Source organism: Capra hircus, chromosome 11 (genome assembly GCF_001704415.2).
Source record: "Capra hircus breed San Clemente chromosome 11, ASM170441v1, whole genome shotgun sequence".
NCBI classification, from domain to species: Eukaryota; Metazoa; Chordata; class Mammalia; order Artiodactyla; family Bovidae; genus Capra; species Capra hircus.
The window spans coordinates 103,377,467-103,398,550 of record NC_030818.1 but is presented as its reverse complement, the minus strand read 5'-3'; the positions used below and the strand labels follow the sequence as shown (position 1 = coordinate 103,398,550).

Here is a 21,084-nt window from a genome sequence, read left to right as displayed (position 1 = left end):
GCCTGCTGAGGAGCAAGGCAGAGACCTGGCCGACCCAGAACCAGTCTTCTCAGGACAACCAGGAAAATCAGCAGCGCCCCACACCCTCCAGTTGCATCCGAAGCGCTGGGGCCCCAGGACCAGGAGTCTCTGTCTGGCTGCACCTTAGAATCAGGGCAGGGGAGCTTTAAACAGCATCCCCCACAGCAAGTCAAATCATGCCAGACTCCCTGGAGGAAGGGGCTGGGGTGAGTTTCTTTGGGAGGCAGGAATGGACTCCCCAGCAGACCTCCCCTGCCCATCCTGGCAATGATATCCCTGCATCTCTGGGGAGCAGAAGAGGGGAAACTGACCAGCTCAGCCTGGGGTTCGGGGGCTCAGGGCCTTCTCCCCTTTAGGCCCAGCAAGCTGGACCCCAGAGAAGAGAGTGGCTACAAGACACTGACCCCTCTGCGAGCCAGGCCTACAGCCTCACCCCCACCAGTCCCAGGTTTCCCAGGTGGCCTGGGGGGCTGTGCAGGGACCGCCCAGCAAACCTGGCCCTAGTGCCCACCACAAACAGGCAGGAAGCCCCAAACCTTGTTTCATTGCTGTGCCCCCCGGATCAGTGCTGGCCACCCCAGGCCCCACTCTCCCACTGGGCTCTGGAAAGGACCCGCACCCCAAATTCCCCTCCTCTCCCCAACACCCCCCAACCAGGGCTGCCCCTAGGCTGCCCATCCTGTAAGAGGAGGTCACCAGGGTCTGGGCCGTCAGGACCCCCAGTCCTCCCCACCTCAAACCCCTTGGCCTGGGAAGGTTGTTAAAGAGAGATAAGAAGGGGCCTAATTTGTGATTGGAAAAGCTTGGTGCCCACTTGCCAGGGCTTGGCCCACCTCCTTCCCAGGTCTGGAGGGGAGGGAAGCCCCGCCCAGCCCTTGACCTTGGCCTCACACAAGCCCCTCCCCAGTCCCAGGCACTTCTGGTTTTGCCGGGGTCTCCTGGGGGCCCCAGTCACCCATGGGATACCCCAGGAAGCAGGTGGCTGGCATGGGGGTTAGAAGCTTCGGAGGCCCCCTTATCTGTATCACTGGCTAATGAGAGTACCCAGCCCCTGGGCAAAGGCCCAGTGTAGGCCTGGCAGGGCTGGCAGACTCAGGTGAGACTCCCCCGGTCCCAAGTCCCTCCTCCAAGACTGCTTCCTCGGTGGAAGGCTGAGGACTTGCTCCCAAGCCAGGGCTGGATGGCCCTTTGCTTTTGATCTGGGGCCTGTTTGCAGAGACGCTGGGTTCCAAGAGGAAGGCACGCAGGTAGGGGCCCCAGAGGGGTGCCGGCCCTGAAGCCCTCCTCTGTCCATCCCTGGGAGAGGAGAGGCTGCGGTGTGCAGAGCCCTGAGACTGCGGTCTGGTTGTTGAGGGGTGGGCAGGGGAGGGACTTCGCAGCCCACCCCTCTTCCTGCTACGGAAAATCTGCTCCTCCAGGCCTCCTGGCTGCTGTTATATAAACATCTCTGCTGCCTCCAGGCGCCTCCTCTCCCGGGCACTGACCCCGAGAGAAGTTACCCCAGGCTCTGAGAAGTGCCATGCCGTCAGCCTCCTGGAGGAGGCAGGCCAGGGAGGCTCCAGAAGCAGCTGGACAAGCTGTTCCTCCTGGTGCTCACAACTGCATCCCAGCTGCCCCCAGGTGCCCTGCAACAGGTGTACCAAGGAGGTTGGGCTGGTGCAACCTGCCCATCAGCAGGCAAACCCCACTCTGCCCACCTCTCTGGGCCTCCCTGGCAAGGGCGGCTTCTCAGCCAGCCTCTGGGATTTCTACAGTCCTGAGGGTTCTCCTGACAGGGAACCGCACGCTGGCTTACTGCCCTGTGTTGAGAGGGGGTGCTGTTCTGTACCCAGTGCGAGGCTGTAAACCAGCTTAGCAGGGACAATGGCAGGCATTTTGGACGCCCAGCACTTAACCTGGGCTGGCACAGGATGCCCAAATCTGGCGTTATGGTGCAGAAATAAGTCACCCGGAAGGAGCACGGGGGAGGGTCCAGGGCTGCCGGACCCACAGCGTGCTTCGCGGGCCACCTTAGGCTGGAGGCGCGGAAGAAGGGGTAGGACGGTGACCAAGGAGCGTCCGGAGGCGGTCCCTCCTGGGGGAGCTGGTGCTTAATCTTTCTGGCCGGGCGCTGGCCCCAGGCTATTTCCTTGGGGGTACCCAGGGTCCCTTTGGTAGAGGCTGCAGCCGCGGCACCACCATCTTTCAGGGTCAAATGGCCCAGTCTTCACAGCCACGGAGGTGGGGGCAGGTCTAGGCTGGAACTTTCAGAGGTTTTAAGTTGCTACCAGGGGGGCTCCTAGGATTAGGGCCCCAGGCCAGGGGTAACGCAGGGCTGCCGATGGAGCGACTTCTCCCAGAGCCTCTGCCCCAGGGACCCCCACACTCGCCTGCCCAGCCCAGCTCCTCTCGGGGACAGGCCTGTCAAAGGCGCCCCTTTCCTCGCTCCGCCTGCGCCTCCTCCGCTATTGAGATGTAAATCTTTGCCAATTGTCGCCGAGCGCGGCGGGAGCCCACAGCCGGATCCTTCCGCAACCCCGGAGCAAACTTTGGGTCTCCGAAAACTTTCGAACGAGAAGTAGTCCCTTAGGGCATGGGCCCCGACCCCGCTCCGCACGGCCGCGACCCCCACCCCCGTAGGACCCGGGCTCGGGACCCCGCGCCCCAGCCTGAGGAGGCGCGCGGCTGGTCGAGGAGAGCAGAGGGGCGCGGCCAGCAAGGGGGCGCGGGGTGCGGAGGGATCGGCGGGGGCGGGCCCCGGGGGCGGGGCCGGCGGGGCGGGGGCGGAGCGCGCGGCGGCCGGGCGCCTCACTAGTGCCTCGGCCACGGGAGGGAGCGCACGGGCCCCGGGATCGGGGCGCGGGCCGCGGGCGCAGCGTAGGAACGATCGCGGGCGCGGAACCGGGCCGGGGAGGCCGCGAGAGCCCAGGGACGCTCTCCAGCCGGAAGGAGAGGGCAGTAGCGGGCCGTCACCGCCCCTGGGACAGTCCCTCTGCGCTCGGGTGTGCCGGAGCCCCCGCCGGCCGGGCGCAGGAGGCCGCCCCCGGGCGCAGCGGGCAGCCGGTGGGCAGGCATGCCGCCGCTCCTGGCGCCCCTGCTCTGCCTGGCGCTGCTGCCCGCGCTGGCCGCACGAGGTAGGCGACTGCCCGCCGCGAGCCCGCAACTTTCCGCGCCTTCGGAAACTTTTGGCGGCGCCCTAGGCTCCAGTCCCCGGGTGCCTGGGAGCTGGCGGCCAGGGTGGGGAGGGGGACCGGGCGACCCGGGGCGGGGTAGGAGCCAGAGTCCCGGGCTCGGGGAGAAGGACTGACCCTCCCCCGCTCCGTTTGCCGGATCGGGACGGACTTGGCGGTGCTCGCGCCTGGAACCGAGTTTGGCGCCGGGTTTGAAGTCGGCTTTGAAGCCGGGCGTGGGCATCTGGGGGCCTGGGAGACCTAGCTCTGGGCTCGCCTTTCACCAGCCGCGCGTGGGCTCGCTCCCGGGGCGGGCGGACGAGCTGCCTACTACTTTTCGATTTGAATCGAGTCGGTTTTGGTTTCCTGTTGCTTTGGGGCCATTTATCTTTTTTCTTCGCCTCTTGCCCGCGCCGAGGGCGGATGTTGGGGCGCGGAGCCTGGGGTCCAGGGTGCCGCGATCGTCTTTACTGAACCGCACTGCGGGACCTGGCTGCCCAGCGTGTTGGGCAGAGGGGAGCAGGGTGGGCCAGGCGGCCCAGCCCCGCCTCCCTTCGGAGTAGAAGAGTTCGCGCAGGACCCGGGCGAGGGCCCCAGACCCAGGTGTCCCCCGGCTCCTGGCCACCCTGCCCGCGGTGTCCCCTCCCCACACCGGGTCGCTACCCCTATCCTGGCTCACAGTTTGGGGCGGGGTGGGGGTCTTGTGTGCAGAAGATTCCGCTGCTACTGATGAACTTTCGCTTTGTGGAGTTCACGTTTGGAAACCTTGCAAGGGTTGCCAGGGCGGTCATTCCTCTCCGCTTCCCGTGGAGAGGAGCTCCGAGGAATCGGATGGTGATTAATGCTTCTCTTCCCCTAAAAGTTGGAGGGAGAGCTAGTTCCCTGCTTCCTGAAGATGGGGTTCCATGTCACACCCCGTCCCCACCCCCCCAGAGGGGGCTTAATTTACATAGCCTTGGTAAGAAGGGGGGGCGGGGGGGCGTGGATTAATTGATCCCTTCCCGGGAATGAAGTCAAATTCCTTCCAAATGGAGCATCTTCACCCTCGCCCCCAGCCCCTGGCTGTGTGTGGCAGGGGAGGCTGCCACTGAAGATGCCCACCCTGGGGAGCCGGTGTTGGGTGTCAGTGGAGGCGTGGCCAGGTCCCTGGGGTGCAGTCCTGGTGCCCCAGGAGGCGGCCCTGGCGCGACAATGGGCTGCTCTGATTCCTCCGCCTGGCGCTTTGTTGGCGGGCGGGGCAGCGGCCCTTGCAGCTGTCGCATTTTCCCACGAGCGGGGGAGCTGAGTGTGGCCAGCACCACCCCCCCCCAGCGCCACCCCTTGGAAGAACTTGTTTGAACAGCAAGACAATCTTGGTGCTTGGATAGGGGCCCCAGCCCAGCCAAGGTCCCCGGTGAAGCCGGGGTGAGGGGTGAGAAGTTTGGGAGACTGGCCCAGGGTCATCCCAGCGTTTCTTCCCTGCTGTCTACAATGCATTTCAGGTCACTCCTCCCCACCCCTCTACCTACTTTGAGCATGACCTCTCCACCTGCCACCCAGCCAGTCTATTCCTCCCCGTCCCATCTCTGATCCCAGAACTGTGGGCAGAATGTTGAGCCCCCTTAGGGTTCATGCAGGGCTTCCTGGGGGCCCCCTGCACCCAGTAACCCCATGACAGGAGGTGAAGGGTAGGCAGTGCCCCTGGGGGTGCTGGCCAGGCTGACCTCTCCTCTTGCCCCTCCCCAGGCCTGCGCTGCTCCCAGCCCGGTGAGACCTGCTTGAACGGCGGGAAGTGTGAAGTGTTCCCCAACGGCACCGAGGCCTGCATGTGAGTATGGGCCCCCGCGCCCCTGCAGGGACCTGTTGCTTTGTCAGAGCGGAGCCCCTGCCTTCTGCAGCGGGCCAGCGGGGGCAGAACACTAGGCCATTGTCTTCTGGAGATGGCCCAGAAGGCTGGGCGCGGTCACGTGCTGGTTTTATTGGACAAAGTCTGGCAATTACTTAATCACCAGCAATTACGCTGCGTGTGGAGCCCAGCCTGGCCGCTGGGGGTTCAAGCACTCCTTTGAGGACCACCTCAGACTCCTGGGGTGCTAGGTGGGCATCCCTGCTCCCCCATTTCTTCCCAAAGTCCCTGAGACCTGCAGGGAGGCTCCAGAGCGTCTGCAGGGAGGCCAGGCCCTCCCCACCCTGCCAGCTGAGGGGAGTGCCTCTGCTGGGGGCAGGTGATGCTTGCTCCAGGCAGGTGAGCGCCTCCTGAACAGGAGGTGCCTCTCAGCGAGAAGCTGACTAGTTCAAAAGCACACCCACCCTTTGCCACCCTCTGCCTTCCCTGGCCTCAGGTGAGGTTGGGGAAAGGAGGTTGGAACTCATCGTGGTGGCCGTGCCCGTCTCCGCAGGGGTATGGGTGGGAGTTCCTGCCAGGAGCTCTGTCTCTGTCCCCAGCTCTGACCTCCCAGGCCCTTCGCCTTCCCAGCCCTGGGTCCTCAGCTGTGAACAGGGGTGGCGGTGGTGTCAGGGAACCTGGTTAGGATCTATCGCCTGCCTGCCCGCCTGCGAGTACTGGCAAGCCTCTCGGGAAGTTTTTCTGCTGTGGCCGATGCCCTTCAACTTGAGTTCGTCCCTGATGGGAATACCGAGCAGGTTCCTGGCGGCTGGAGAAACGCCCCCTCCCCAGGCTGCAGAAGTGAGTCCCCAGCCGGGCTGGCGCGCCCTCATTCCAACTGCTGAGGGCCCATTCCCTTGACAACCCCCAGCCCGGGCTCACTGCCGGCCCAGCCAGTGGGCAAGCAGCCCCCTCCTCCCCGCTACCCCGGCCCCAGACTGAAGCCAATTAAGCAGGTCTGTGAGCAGTTTAATGGACAAAATGCATTGTGTCTTTGTCAGACACTAATGAATGCGCACTACTTTCTTTTTTTTTTTGCTTTTTTTGGGGCCTTTTTCTCCTCCTGCAGAAGCCTCACCGACGCTTGATGCCCTAAATCTTGTTTCCTTTCATTGAGAGACCGACAGCTGGGATTCAGTGGAAGTGCAGGGGCTATTGTTGGGGAGGCGGATTAATGCTGGGTGATTAAGTATGCGTGGCTTCCCAGAATGCCCACTCCCTTCCCTGCCGTTCGGCTCGGCTCACTGGGATGTACGTGCGTGTAGGGCTGGGGGCAGTCTCCGTGTTTCTGCAGAGGGCTCTGGGGAGGGCAGGGGCAGTGCTGGGCTGGGGGAAGTAGGAGCCGTCTCTCCTTGCGCCATCACCGGGGGATTGGGACGGGGTAGCCTGGGGCCCCCCCGCCCCAGACCAGCGCTCCGGCCGCACGCTGCCCTTGCTGCTGCAGCTCTCACCGCTGGCCTCTGGGTGAGGCGCTTCAAAGGGATGCGGTTGGGGGAGGCTCTCCCACCCCCAAACCTGGGCAACTTTGGGAGTTCCTGCCTCCCCAAGCCAGGCCCCGGATCAGGGCTAGGGTGCCGGCCTTTTTCCTCCCTTTGGCCTGGTGCTTCCCCCCACCACCACCTTGGCGGGAAGCCTGCCTGTCTGGCCTGGCACCCCGCCTCGCTCAGCCCACAGAGACCCCATTGTGAGCACCCTGCAGACCCATTGGGAAGTTGAACGGAAGTGCTGTCCTTGCGGGCCCCAGCTCTGGGTGCCTCAGGCTGGAGGCAAGGGATCAGCCATGACGACTGGCCAGGCCCAGCCATGGGGAGGCCCCAGTCCAGGCTCGTGGGGCAGGGTGGGGGCACTGTGGCCACCCCCAGGGTCCGTGCTGTCTCGCTCTCACCCACCACCCACCGGTCTGCGGAGGTTCTGCTGGCAGGGGCAGCCCGGCTCTCTGGGCTGAAGGGGAGAGCCGCTGTCTTCCCTCCAGGGTGTCTGGGTCTCAGGCCGACCTGGGTGTGAACCCTGGCTCTGCAGCCTCCAGCCGGGACCCGCAGAAAGTTCTGTGACTTTCCTGCTGCTTCCCCTGTGGCCAGGGCGTGGGAATCGGGGCTGTCATGTGCCAGGCGCATTCATGCCAGGTGACTCATCTGTTTCCACCCAGAGAGAGGGAACCTTCCCCAGAAGCCACCCGTCAGGTGTCTACAGGGCTCAGGGTCGGAAAAAGAGGTTTGTGTTGTTGCGAAGTCCCTTCAGGAAGTCCCAGAGAGCGGGGCCGGGCCACCCGATGGCCATGAGTCTCTGGGGGCAGAACCCTCTGCCCTGAGGAAGGTGGCTGTGTGTGGTGGCCCCAGCAGGCGGTGCCTGGGGAGGCCGGTGACCCAGGGGCAGGCTCAGGTGGGTCTTTGCAACCTTCTGCCGCCTCAGCGCCCAGAGTACGCCGGAGGGAAGTCGGGCAGGTGGTGGACCTCAGCTTTGGACGATCCTGTATTTGAGGCCTGGCCCTCCCGTGCCCAGTGCCCTCGTGACCTCAGGTCTTCGGGTCACCTGAACCCAGATTCCCCCAGCCTGTAATTCGTGCTTGATCCGTGATTGATCTCCTTGGTGGTGCGTAAAGATTACGTAAGAGGCACGCAGCAGGCGCGGGGCGAGTGTCCGCTCCCTTGCTGCCTTCTCCTTTTGAGCTGACAGCGCTGGTTTCAGGATCCTCATTTGAGAGGGTTTAGTTGTCTAATGAGTGAGTTCAGAGAACCCGAAAGACACGGCCCGGTGGGCCCGAGCCAGGGCACCGCCTGGGAGGGGCCGGCCGGCGACTCCGAGGGCTTCTCACCTGCGGTGGCACCCGCAAACCCCCTCCTTGCTTCCTTCCCAATTCTGAGCACCTGTTGTGTGCTGGGTGCTCCTCTGGCCGTGGGCATGTGGGCCCAGGTCCGACGCAGCCCCTGCCCCCATGGTTTCTCCGCTTTCCAGTGTGGGGGTTAGGAGAGGCGGCCTGAACACATGACACGTCAGAGGGAGGGGAGTGCAGTGGGCAGGGCAGCCCGGCCCCACGTGGCTGGCAGCAACCCCGGAACCATGGGCATCGGGCGTGTAGCAGGGCCCAGAGATGTCGGCGCCCGGTCCAGCGTCACACAGCCCAGCGTAGCACCTAGCCCCGCTTCGCTCTGTCCGGGGACGTGTGTTCCTAATCACGGCTGCATCCTGCCTGTACTGCCCCCGGGGCCCTCGCTGGCCGTCCTGTGAGGAAGCAAGGCGGGGACAACGACTTCCCTTTAGAAGAAGAGGGTCAGGGGCCGAGTGGAAGTGACTCGGCCACCCGGCTGCAGAGGAACAGTCTACGTCTGTGTCACCTGGCCCGTCTGTTTCCACTGAGTCACCTGCGTGTCTCGGGCGAGTCTGGGGGAGGAACAGGTTAATTCTCACCCTTGCCCCCGCCCCCACCCCAGGCTGAGAACGAACCAGGTCTGTACAGGACTTCCTCTGTTTGTCAGCGTCTGGGCGCCAAGGACGCAGGGTTAGAAAAACACAGCGAATGCACAGCCTCAGCCCCAAACCATCACCTGCTGCCTCTGACCACGGCGGGTGGACGTCAGGGAACACGCGAGCCCCACAGGAAGGTGCCCTCCTCGGGTCTGGCTCTGCCTCTATGGCGGCCAGTGTTTTTTCCACTGGAAAAAAAAATAGGGATTTTTTTTTTATAAAGAGAGAGAAAAAAAAGAAAGCTGTGCCCTTAGCTGGAAGAGGGTGGAGCCGGGCAGACAGCTGAGAGAGAACGCTTTTCTTCAGGACAGCTGAGCTGGGTCAGGGCAGCCGAGGCCACGAGTGAGAGAGCGGGTGCAGGGACCTCCTGCTCCGAGGTGGGGGGGGGGGTGGGGGCAGGTCCAGAGGGCAGCACGGCTACACTCCCCCAGGGCTGGGTGGCAGCCCAGGGGTCCCGCGGAAGCCAGCACTGGCTCCGTCCCTCGCTCACCATGACGCTGGCCGGGCCGGGCTCGAGGAGGGCACCTTTGCTGTTTCACGTCTCGCCTATGAATAGTGAAAGGATGTGGCTTTGCAGAGTCGATTGAGTGTCCTGATTGCTTTCCTCAATAAAGTACTGACGGTCCCTCCACGCACAGACAGCCCCTTTCATCCAGCCTCGTAAAAGAGCGGCAGACCTTTTTTTCAGCGGCCTCACACCCCCTCAGGATGGCGGCCGGCTGTGCGTCTCATCCTCAGTCCCCACTTCACAGGTGGGAACGGCTGAGGCTGAGAGACGAAGAGGCTGGGAACGGGAGTAGGGGACCCGGGGCCAGCTTGCCTCAGCTTCTGCCTTCGTGTCCGGGCACATCCAGAGCCTGGCAGACTCTTCCTAGAGGCTTTAACGAGCGGCTGGCCTGGGGGCATCGCGACTTGTGGGTCAGGGTGCGTTTGATGGGTCCTGAAGTTCCCGGCCGGGCTGTCTCTGGCGACCACACCCTGTAGTCCCATGGACTGTAGCAGGTACAGAGCGACTGGCTCCTGCTCTGTGCCTGAGAGTGCAGGGTTGGGTGGCCGACCGGAGCTCCCTTCCAGCGGCATCCTGGCAGGACCCTGGGGTGGGCCCGCAGATGCCCAGGTGGCGGCAGTGGACGCAGCGTGGTCGGGGGAGGAGGGCCCAGGAGTCAGGCCTGGCCATGCAGTAGGGCGGCTTCTGCCTGTCTGGGGCCATCTCAGGGCTTTGGGGTCCTCACCCCCACCCCCTGGGCCTGCTGGTGGGCCGTGGACACACCCGCTAGAGCGGGGGCCGTGATTGACAGGTGCTGCTGCAGAGGAAGGGCCGCTGGGCAGAGAAGAGCCCTTTGCCAGAGTGGCCTTTGTTGGCTTCGTCCCCGGCATCTCCTTCCTCAAGGCCCCGCCCGCCTCGCTCCGCTGAGGTCACAGGTTGCTGATGACCAGATTTGGGGTGGGGGCGGGGCGGGGCGGGGCAGGGGGAAGGGAGGATTTCTATTTGTATTTTGGTGGTCGGTTGCACGTGTCATGAGTTTTATGATTTTAGACGTTTAGAAGGTACATTTCGGGAGACTTGCCTGGTGGCCCAGCGGTTAGGACTCAGGTTCCGCTGCAGAAGGCACAGGTTCCATCCCTGGTCGGGGAACTTAGTCGCTTCAATCGTGTCCGACTCTGTACGACTCCGTGGACTGTAGCCCTCGGGGCTTCTCTGTCCGTGGGATTCTCCAGGCAAGAACACTGGCGTGGGTCGCCATGCCCTCCTCCAGGGGATCTTCCCGACCCAGGGATCAAACGCGTCTGTTGTGTCTCCAGTATTGGCAGGCGGGTTCCTTACCGTTAGTGCCGCCTGGGAACTGTGCGACACAGCAGAGTAAATTACTGAACAAAGTCTGCATTTCAGTGGCGCTTGGTACATTCACAGGCTTGTGGGACCAGCACGTCTGTCTAGTTCCAGGTTTTCACCACCCCGAACAAAACCCCCGTAGGCATTAAACAGGTGCCCCCCTTCCCCTCCTCCAGCCCCGAGTGCTCCCATCTGCTCTCCATCTCTGGCTTGACCTGAATGCACGCGCCGCTCGCCTCTCCCACCCAGCTTCTTTCGCTCGGGGTGCGTGTCTGTGCGTCACTCGTCTGGGTGCTGGCTGGATTCGACCTGCCTGAGAACGTCGGGGTGGCTGGCAGTGGCCCAGCATGGTCATCCCGGTATGGCCTTGGGCAGAAGTCCAGAGGCGGTGGGTGTCGGGGGTGGGGGATGTCTGGAAGGCTCCCTGGAAGAGGCGACGCTCACTCCTGTGTCTGCGTGGCCAGCCATGGGACCCCCTTGAGTGGGGCCTGGCGCATCCAGGGGTACTTGTTAAAGTGGGGTGGCGTGCCCTCAGGTCCAGGGGATGAGCGCACAGGGCTCCACGGCCAGCACCCCACCACCTGCTCGGTGTCAGGAATGCAAGGGGCAGCGGGCGTTCACTGAACGCTCTCTAGGTGCTGGGGCGAGGCGGGCAGGGCAGACGCATGCCTGGCTCGTTGTTTGAGAACCAGACTCGAGGGCAGATGCCTTCACCTCCTGCGCCGTGAGGCTGGTGCTGTGGGAATGCCCTGCCCAGGTGCCCCAGGCCCCCCTTTTGGAGGGAGTCCACTGTGGAGACTCAGGCAGATGGGCTCTGAACAGGTCAGGGGCAGCTGGAGGGCAAGTCTGAGACCTGAGCCCCTACCCACGCCATCTGCCTGTTTCCCGGCCTTGCCCTGGCCTGGAGCACATCTCTCCTGAAACAGGGCTCATCTCGGAGTTGGTGGGTGTACCCTTGGGAGGCACCCCACCTGGTGTGAGAGGGTGAGGGTCAGGGGCCTGGCTCCTCGCGCTTAGCCACAAGCCGATCCCCTCCCAGGGGCTCTCGGGGCTCAAAGAGGCTCCATGTTTCCTGCAGGGCACCAGAGGGGCTCTCGTGCAACGTTAGCATGCTCAGCCGCGGTGGGGAGGCTAAAGTGGGTCCCCCCGTCACAGGTGGGGGCAGCTCTCTGCGTGTCTCTGAGGCGCGTGGAACTCTGGGAACAGAACGCCCTCCCCAGGGTTTCACCACTGAGTGGTCCCTTCTGGCTGGGGGTCTCCTCCCCACCTGCACCCCCGCTGCCCCTGGGATGGAAGCATTCTGGGAAAGGGGGCCTTGACCTCGCCATCCACTCCCTGCCGAGGCTCGGGGGCAGGGGTCATCATCATGATGGCATCCACACGTTTGAGTGAATTAGATTCATCATTGCCCGTTCCCTTCCTGACACCGAGCTGCTGCTCTGCATGGGAGCCTGTCGGGTGGCATGTGGACACCTCCAAGGGCCTGGCCTCCCCTTCCACGCAGCGCCCGCCCCCTCTGTGGCTCAGCCCCCAGGATCCCCAGCCCTTTGCTGTGCTGTCCTGGGCTCTCCTGGGTCGGGGCTAGGGACGGCCTCTGGAGGTCTGACCTGAGCCTCGTGCACCTGAGTTGCTCCATTTCCTGGAAGGTGCGTCCGGGGTCCTGGTTCCCAGCAAGCCTTGGTGGGGGCGGGGGGTGCCCTGGGGAGGCCGCACTTCCAACGCCCACGTGGCGGTTCCCAAACATGAGAGGCACTCAGACAGCCTGCCAGGCCCCACCAGCCTCGACCTGGGAGTCCTCGTGGGACAAGTCAGTCACCGGGCTTGGGTGTCCGTCGCGTGTCTCTGAAGTGCTTGAATCGGTTGGCTCTTCTCCGCTGGGTAAATGGTCCCTCATCCCTCTGTTGACACTGTGATTTGCTGAGCAAACTCTTTGCCCTGCAGGAAGCATGAAAGTCCAGCCTCCCCCAGCCCGGCTGAGGCCTGGGGCAGGCAGGTCCCATGTCGTCACGTCGGCCTTAGGGTCAGGGCCACGGGCCGGGAGAAGGGCTGGGGGTCTGAGCCACACCGCACAGGGGACAGGCCGCTGGAGGCTGGGCAGGCACTCGGGGTGACAGGCGGGCACCAGGCCGGCCCTCCTCCGGGGACCTGCCGGCCTCCTGCTTCCTTCACCCCTTGGTCCTGGGTCAGCTGAGCCGCCGGCCTACTGCCCAACCCCAGGAGGCCTGCTGGACAGGCAGCTGGGCCCTGGCGGGTCCTCGCGGGTCCACTGGGGGATACGTGTGAGAGGAGGTGGGCGGCTGCCCCTGGAGAGCCCTGTCGGTGGCTCCCCCGCGGGGACCCGGGGTTCGGGGACCTGCCTCCCACCGTTTCCTCTTGGTTTCGGTTGCTGGTAAGCGGAAACTACACGGTTACTGGAAATGACAGGTCTGGGGGAGAAGCCAGAGTTTTGAGTGTGTGTGTCTTTCCCTGAAAGCTTTTCAGTACGAGAGATGCTGAGCTAAGGCCGGGCTGAGGCGGGGCCTGGGGGTGGGGGGTGCTGGCCACACTTCCGTCCCCGGGGCCCCCGTCTCCCCTCCGACCACGGAGAGGGCTGGGGGAGGTGACTGCCTCTGGGCCTTCCGGGTCAGCCTGAGGGTCTCTCCTGCGCTCACCAGGCTGGTTCCGGCTCTCAGGGGTGGCCCCACAGGGCGGGGCTCCCCTCACTTCCCCCTCCAGGGCTCAGGATGAGGGTGGCCTCAGGCCTGATTGAGAGCCAGATGGGGTGGGGGAGGCTGGCAGGGCTGTGTGTCCCGGTGTCCACAGTGGCAGGGGCCTCAGGCCATGACGGCTTCCGCCTGGGGGTCCAGGGCCCAGGCCCGGCCCAGCACGGCGCTCGGCAGGCATCTGGGACGTGGCCTGGGTCAGGGCTGGACCCAGCTGAGCCCATCCGGGTTTCTGGAAGGCCTGGCCTCCAGGCCACAGGCAGGCATGGTCCACGTCAGCTGCCCGGCCCTGTTCCAGCTCACTGCTCCCGCCAGGCTAAAAGAGCGCTGTGCTCTATAGCACAGGCCATGGGGGGCTGTGTGACCGGGGGCTGCTCACCCGCCCCTATGAGCTCCCCTGTAAACAGTAACACACGTGGGTCCCGATGGGACATATCAGCGTGGCTTCACTCCACTCTGGGCCTGTTCCCAGTGCTCCCAGGCTTCGTCCAGAAGGCTCTCAAGAGACCAGCCCAGCCCCGGATTTGGGTGAGGTCATGGAAGGGCGCTGGTGGCTCAGACTGTAAAGCGTCTGCCTACAGTGCGGGAGACCTGGGTTCGATCCCTGAGTCGGGAAGATACCCTGGAGAAGGAAATGGCAACCCACTCCAGTGCTCTTGCCTGGAAAATCCCATGGATGGAAGAGCGTGGTGGGCTACAGTCCGTGGGGTTGCAAAGAGTCAGACACGACTGAGTGACTTCACTTTCACTTTCACGGAAGGGCGCGAGGTTGTGGCCAGCCCAAGAACCTTCTGCTTTCCCCGTGGAGAAGAGTCTCCCCTGAGCCCAGACGGCCCTAGGCCCAGACCAGCGGGCGGGCTGCCCGGGTGTCCCCAGGCTGTGACAGTGCAGGGCTGTCTCTCAGCAGGTCCACGCCGGCCTGGGCGCAGCTGCCAGGGCTGTGTCTCCTGGTGTCTGCCGTGGTCCCGTGCCTTGGTGACTGTGCTGAGCCCGGGGTGGGGGCCAAGGCGGCCACGGGCTTGTGGGCAAGCCTGGGGACATGGGGCCTGGTGGTCTGCCTCGGGCAGGGGTTGGGGACTGGGCAGGTGGCGAGCCTGAGCTGGGAGAGGCGTCCTGGGAGAGGGTCTCATGGGAGCCTCATCAGGGCCCACTCTGCTGGCCCTCCCAGCGGCCGGCGGCTGTAGGCTCCGTGCTTCCTCTCTGTCCCTAGGGCTGGACAGACAGGAAGGAAGGCCACATGAGCTCTTGTGGCTGAGGGTGGTGACAGGTGTCCGGCGTTGGTGGGACCCCTCCTGCCACACGGAAGGGGTGCGAGGAAGCCGGGGCCCAGGGCAGCCCCACCCCGCCAGCTGGGAGCTCCCCAATTCCCAGGCTTCTCACCCAGACACCCTCTCCTCCGCCTCCAATCCAGGGTTTTGAGTTTCAGCAGATCTTGTGGGGTTGTAAGAACACATTGTCTGCTCCAGCCCTCCCGGACTGGGAGATCAGGCGGTCAGGCGAGAAAGCCAGGCCGCCGGGGTGGGGGAGGGGGAGGGGGAGGGGGAGAAGGAGTGGGGTGCTGAGCGCCCACACCCCTCCTCCACCCAGGGAGCTCCTGCTGGCCTCCCAGCTGCCTCCAGGGGGCGCTGTGCTCTAGCTGCCCCCAACCCCCACACTGAGGGCCTGGCGTCTGGCCACCGCTGGGGACAGCAAAGGTTAATAGCTGCATTCAAACCCAGGTGGTGCCGTGGGTATAACCTGCCAGAGCCCTGGTTTTCTCATCTGTACAATGGGCCAGTGTCCCTGCAGGGCCATTCTGAGAAAGAGACGAGATAAAGCCTGAGTACAGGTCCGGGAGCGGGGAGGGGAGTCCACAGTGTCTTCCTTCTGGGACCTGTGTCGAGGGGGGTCCTCAGTGTTCTCCCGCGCTGCATTCGCAACTGGAGAATGGGAAGAAGCGGGGCTGCCCCGAGCGTCCACTCCGGTCGGCGGGAGAGCCGCCGGGCAGGCCTCCCCTCTCCCCGCACCACCCCACAGCCGAGCAGAGGCGGGCATTGCAGGGCCATTTCTGGCTCTGGCTCCGACCTCAGTCTGTGGTTGCTGACTTAATTAATCGAGTTTGGATTAAGCGCACCCCCGCCCCCCATGGCGTGGGCCGCAGGCCGCGTGCTCACCGGTCCCTTCATTGTATCCAGTGTCTGGGGGCACGGGTCCAGCTCCGTCTTGTGGGGAACCGAGCTCCCTGGCAGCTGGGAGGGGCCACTCCCTGGCCTCCCAGAAGTGGGGCTGCAGGCTCGACCACGTGGGTCTCAGAGAGCTATTGGGGTGAGCCCTGGATAAGGACACCCATTCCCACCTTTGTCCAGCTCCTGGCTCCATCTTTGAGGGTGATGGTTGGGGAATTAACCCAGCAGAGCAGGGCCGCGGTGGGGGGGTGGGTAGCAGGCTTTTCTTACTCGCCCAGCAGCCCCCAGGGCTCTTGGGACAGCGTGTTGGCTGTGCCTTTTGCAATGTCCAGAGGGGCCAGCCAAGCAGCGATGTGTGTCTGCCCGTGGGTGGGCCTGGGTCGTTCTCTGCCCACTGCAGCTGGGCCATCTCCAGGAAGCCGCTTGACCTCTGCCTTTCCATCCCTTCAGACGGGCAGCCACTTCCCACGTCGAGGGTGGGGCAGCTATGATCGCCGCGGGGGGGTTGGCGAGCCGCAAGCATTGTTTTCCCCGCAGTGGGAAAGGTGGCTTCCCGGAGGACCGCTTCCGTCCACACACAACACAAAGGGCTTCCCCGCGCTCCTGCACTTCCTCTTTCCAGCTTATTCTAAACCATCCAGAGGTGCAACTTGGGAGAAAAGAGGCAAAGAGCCCTGAGCGGGGAGCAGCTGCTGGGCCCGGTGGCTCCACGCCCCGCCCCGCCTGGACCCCTTTCCTCCTCTGTGGCCGCTGCCTGTTCTCCACTGAGGGTCAGCCGCTGTTGGGAGTTGGGGTCTGTCTGCCTCAGACCTGGCTGGTCCTTTTCCGGGGTCCCCTGTCCCTCGGCAGCCCTGGCTGCCGCTCGCCTCCTCCCTGAAGCTTGGGAGCCAGGGCAGCGCCCTCCCCGTGCAGCTCTGAGCCGCCCCAGCCCAGCGGCCGTGCGGGCTGGAAGCAGACTGCAGCTCAGCCAGGCACTAGCCGGGTCCCTGCAGTCGCTTCCTGGGGCAGTTGGGGCTGCAGGTGGTGGAGTGAGGTCTCACACTGTGGCCTCCAAACCCGTGCAGGGGTGGCCAGGCTCCAGGCTGCCCTGGGCACACCCTGCCTGAGCAGAAAGGGACCAAGACAGGAGAGGGCAGAGGGCTGTCGTCCAGGTACCCTGGAGCACGGCAGAGTCATGGCTCAGACAGCGGTCTGGACCAAGGATGCTGAGGGTTTGAGAGAAACCTGGAGCCCCGCCCACTGCCTGTTGGAGTTCCCGGGCACCACTGGCTTTTGTTCCGTTCCTCACAGCTGAGCTGTCCTGGTTGTGCCCAGTGGGGAAGGACCCCAGGATGGGCATGGTGGGTGGGCACAGTGAGGGAGGCCAGCAGAGGCCACTGAGCACCACCCTCAGTCACTGCGCGACCCCCCGACCTGCCACAAACACAGCCTCCTGGAAACTGTGATTCCCCACTGGCATTTGGGGCCCTTGAACCAGCCTCTGCCCAGAGGGGCCCAGGACCCCTGGCAAGCCTTATCCAGGAGCACAAGTGGACTCCTTGACCCCGCCCCTCTGAGGGAGGAGCTGGGGGCTCAGAGTCTGTCCAATGCACCCCCCTGTCTCCTGGCCTCAGTCTTCCTGTTCCATAAGTGGGCAGGAGCCTCCTCCACCCGGTCTGCAGGTGGCCCCAGTTGCCTGGGCTGGGCTGGGGGTCTGAGAACCTCCCGGTCAAGCTGCCCCGAGGTGGGCGGGCCTGCCTGCCTGGTGGTGGGCCTTAGTGGTCTTTGTTTAGCATCCTGGACCACCTCTGGGGAGGAGGGGGGGACCCTGACGAGCCATCCGTGCTCCCTGGCCCCTCTCTTCGGGGCCCGAGTAACATTGTGTTTGTTGGAGGGTCCTGGGCAGAAAGCCTGTGAGCGAGGCAGTGCTGGTGTGGGGAGGGTCTTCTAGCAGGCACCCCACTGCAGGCAGAGCTAGGGCCGGGCGTGGGGGGTGGGAAGGGCCTTCAGCTGCAGCAGGTAGGACCCCAGGCCCTGACTCAGCCCCCCGGGGATACGGGCTGCATGGCTGGGGGGCAGGGACCTGCAGAGCTGTCCCTGTCTGTATTGGGTGGCACAGTCCCTGCCCACCTTTGGGGCATAGGCCCTGGGCCTGCAGACGTGGCCTCCAGCCATGGGTTACCATCTCTTGTGCTGATATCCCAGGCCTCAGGCGGCAGGGTCGAGTGGGGCCCTCGGTGCTGGGGAGCCCTGTGTCCCCCATGGCTTTCCTTAAGCAGGTACACAGACCCTGGTGGAGCCACCGTGTCCCCAGGGACATGTCGGTGAACTGCGTGCAAATCAAATCCAGCAGTGTTGGCTAGAGTGAGAGTCCGCTGTGCTCCAGGTGCCCAGGCCGCCTCTGCACCAGGCTTTCTGTGCCCTTGATCCCAACTCGCATGAAACGGAGGCATGGCAGGCAGTGCCCATCTGTGCCGCAGAGCCTCCCGAAAGTTCTGATGGACTGTCTCACCCATCCATCGGTGGTGACCCCCCCTCCCCTGGGGCGACTCTGTCTGGCCTGCAGAAGGAATAGGGTGGCACACCCCCCGAGGACCCCCAGTCTGCACCCCCACCCGGCCAGGGCCCTGTGCTCACCCAGCTCTGCCCCACTCAACCCCCCTGCTCAACCACAGACTGCTCGAGAGCAGACCGAGTGAGTCCTTCCTCTGTGCTGAGTCCCGCCTTCGAACTGCGTGTAGAGGGAGCTGTCATCTCTCCCCTGGGAGTGGCAGATGGCCCGCTTAACTCAGAAAGGAAAACAGCACCATTTAGCATTAGTCCCGGGTGAAGGGGTGAAAGGTCAAGGCAGCATCTGCCTCTGGACGCTTCTGGGGCTGCATTTCTATGGAGTGGCGCTGGGGGGGTGGGGGGGGGTGGGGGGAGGAGCCGGCTAGGAGGAAACACTGAGGAAGCCTCCAATGAGCTCCAGGCCAGTGGGCGGCTGGGCGGCTGGGCAGGCGGGCGTCCCAGCAGCTGTTCTGCGCTGCCACCCCCAACTCCAGGTGCCGCCTCTCTGCAGCTCTGATTCTGGAGCCCCCAGCCCCACCTGACCCTCTGCTGCTGCTGGCTGTGGTGGGCCAGGACACCCGTCGGGCTATGTGTGGGCCGGAGGGAAGGCGAGTGGAGGAGGAGACACTGGGAGACCGCCTTCCAGAGGAGAGCAAGGAAGGGGAAGCTGCCACGGGCCCCTGGGAGCCAGGAGCTAAGTGGCACGGTGCATGGGGCGGTTCTCGTCCAGCCTCAGGGTCCCCGACGGCCCCTGGCCCGGAATCCTGAGGCAGGTGTTGGGTGCGACTTTGCCCTCCAAGCATGGGCCCCTGTCCCCGCCAGGCACTTAGGCCGAGCTGCCAGGACAGGTGTTCAGGACCGAATGGCCACGAGGGACTTGGTCGCTGGTCCCAGCAGACTGGCCGCGTCTGAGCAGCCTCACGGGCCCTCCTCCACCTTCTCAGGGAAGTGCGGGTGCCTCCCCAGGAAACCCCAGCACTGCAGCCAGGGTGGGGGGCAGGTGGGGACACGTCTAGGCGAAAGGGGGCATGGCCGGAGGCTGCCCAGAGCAGGGACAGGCCTCTGTGATGGGCTGTGAGGCCCCCCCACCCTGCCTACCCACCCCCGCCCTCCTCAAGACCAACCTGGCCCCGGGCGTCCTCCCATGGATCTAAGCCAGGCCCTGCTTGTACCTAGCACCCACCCCCCCCCCCCCGCCCCCGCGCCGAGCACCTGCCTCAGCGGCAACCCCCCCCCCCCAGGCTGCCGCTCCCTCGCTGCCCTGCCCCTCCCCCTGCTGGGGTGTTCGTGGTGGACGGCGGCCAGGCCCAGCCCTGGAGCCGGCCCGCATGGGCAGCGTGCCTTCACAGCAGCGTCCGCCAGGCCTGGGCGGGAGCAGGGAGGACAATGGGCCCCCTCAGCCGCTGCCTTCCCCCCGCGGAGGAGCCTCCCTGGCTCCTGCCCTGCCCCCCGCCCGCCGGGGCTGGCAGCCGCCGCTGCGCCGGCCGGGAGCAGCTGCCGCCCGCGTCCCTGGCCGCAGGCGCACCTGCTCCCCAGCCGCCCTTTGTCCCTGCTGCTGCAGCCTGATTTACTGGGCGCGCTTTTCCTCTCGCTGTAATTCATGCAGCCTCCCTGGCCGGGATGCTCTCGATCCAGGTGGATTCTCCCACAGTCTTCTGCGCTAGGCTCCCCATTCAGGACGGGCTTGGGGTGGGGTTCAGGGACACACTGCCCCGTGGCTGGAGGCTGGAGGGTTGTGCACCCTGGTGGGGCCTTTCTGGTCCACTTGGGAACGCTGCTGAACCAGACCAGTGATGAAGGTGGAGCCCACACGGAGGACGCCCTGGGCAGCCTTGTGTGCGTTTCCCCCAGGCCATGGGGCAGGCCTGCCTCACCTCACCCACCTGGGTGGGCTTCCCACGCCTTGGAGCTAGGTGTGGACAGGGCAGGCGGGCTCCCACCCCCCACCCCGCTTTGATGACCAAGTGTCCTCTGTCCGGCTCCCGCTTTCTGCCTGCTCTTCAGTAGCTGGGGAAAAAAAAAGCCTTTTCTCCAACGGGAGCGGTGGCCAGCTCCTGCTCGACAATGGAGGGCATTGAGAGGTGGGGGAGGGGCTACCTCCTGGGTCTCCTCCCTCCCCTCCAGGGCTCTGGGTTCCCAGTGCCACTCAGGCTGGGACCAGGCAGCCTGTAACTGGATCCACGCTCAGTGCGGGCCACGCCACCTTCCCCAGGCTCCAGGGTATGGCCCTGCCGGGGCCTGGGGTGCCAGGGTGCCGGTCGCATAGGGGGTGCGTCCCGGGGTCTGTGCCCCCAGAGAGGAGCCAGCCACACTCGTCCTCCGCCCTCTCCCTGAGCCAGCTGGGCTGGAGCCCCGGCTCAGGCCTGAGTTACCTCCCCTGCGCCCCTCCCAGAAGGGCAGCTGGTTTTCTTTAAGCCAGTTGGTTTGGGACTTTTGGCTTCAGGCGACAGATGGTGGTCCGGACTGGCCATTTTGCGTTCTCCTCGCCCGCCCTGCCCAAGCCACAGCCTCAGGAAAGCCCCGGCTCCTCACGGATCCCCCTCCCTCTTTCCCTGAGCAGCTTTGTGCAGGAGGGGAAGGAGGGGCCCTGGCGGGCTGGCATTTGTCGGGGGTGAGGGGTCCTGGAGTGAAGGCCTAAACCCCACGGAGCAGCCCCCCTCGGGGGGGTCTCGGGAAGGTAGGGTGGTCGGAGCCCAGGAGGGCCCTCTCTTCCCCCAGGGTCCTCGTGGCTGCCCGGCAGGGGTGGGGGCCCCGCCCACCGGCACCTGGGGCTATGGGCCCAGCGTCAGGGCTGCCTTCCCAGGCCTCTGCAGGCTGGGGGCCGCGGGCGCGTTCCACCCCAGAGGCTCTGCCGCTGGGAAGAGGGAGGCCTGGCTGGTCCCAGAGCCCCTCCTGGGCTTTCCCTCGAGCGCAAGGCCACGAGGTGACCCTGGGGGGCAGTGTAGCACCCTGCCTCGAGAAGCCGAGGCAACAGGTGGCCAAGGGCGGCCCCGGGGTGGGGGTGGCAGGTGCCGAGCCCTTCCCGGTGGGGAGTGCCTGGGACCAGGCCTGGGGCCGGGGGCGGGGGCAGGGTGCCCCCCACACCCGGCTCACCTGCTGCCGTCTTAGCCTGGGAGCCGGCACAGGGCCTGCCGCAGCGGCGGTCTTCCTGGCCGCTGCTTTCTCCAGCTGTGCAGCGGGCTGGGCTTCCGATGTGAAGCCTTCGCCCCTGAAAGGGAGAGACTGCGTCCGGGCACCACGCGTGGGTGAGGGTGGAGCGCCGAGCAGCGCGGTCCTGTCGCATCGGACCCCCGAGGGAGAGTTCCACGTCGGTGACAACGTGGGAGCCCGGCCACGTGGTGTCTGCAGTCCTTGCCCT

The 21,084-nt window shown here is 65.1% G+C and overlaps 1 protein-coding gene across 1 annotated transcript in view; it reads left to right on the top strand.

The window, feature by feature from the left end:
- Nucleotides 2,829–21,084, top strand: part of NOTCH1 (notch 1) — a 45,729-nt gene continuing 27,473 nt past the window's right edge. Inside the window, 2 exon segments of the mRNA XM_018056124.1 lie at nt 2,829–3,134; nt 4,896–4,977. Of these exon segments, the coding sequence (XP_017911613.1) occupies nt 3,074–3,134; nt 4,896–4,977 (143 nt within the window). The 5' untranslated portion in view covers nt 2,829–3,073.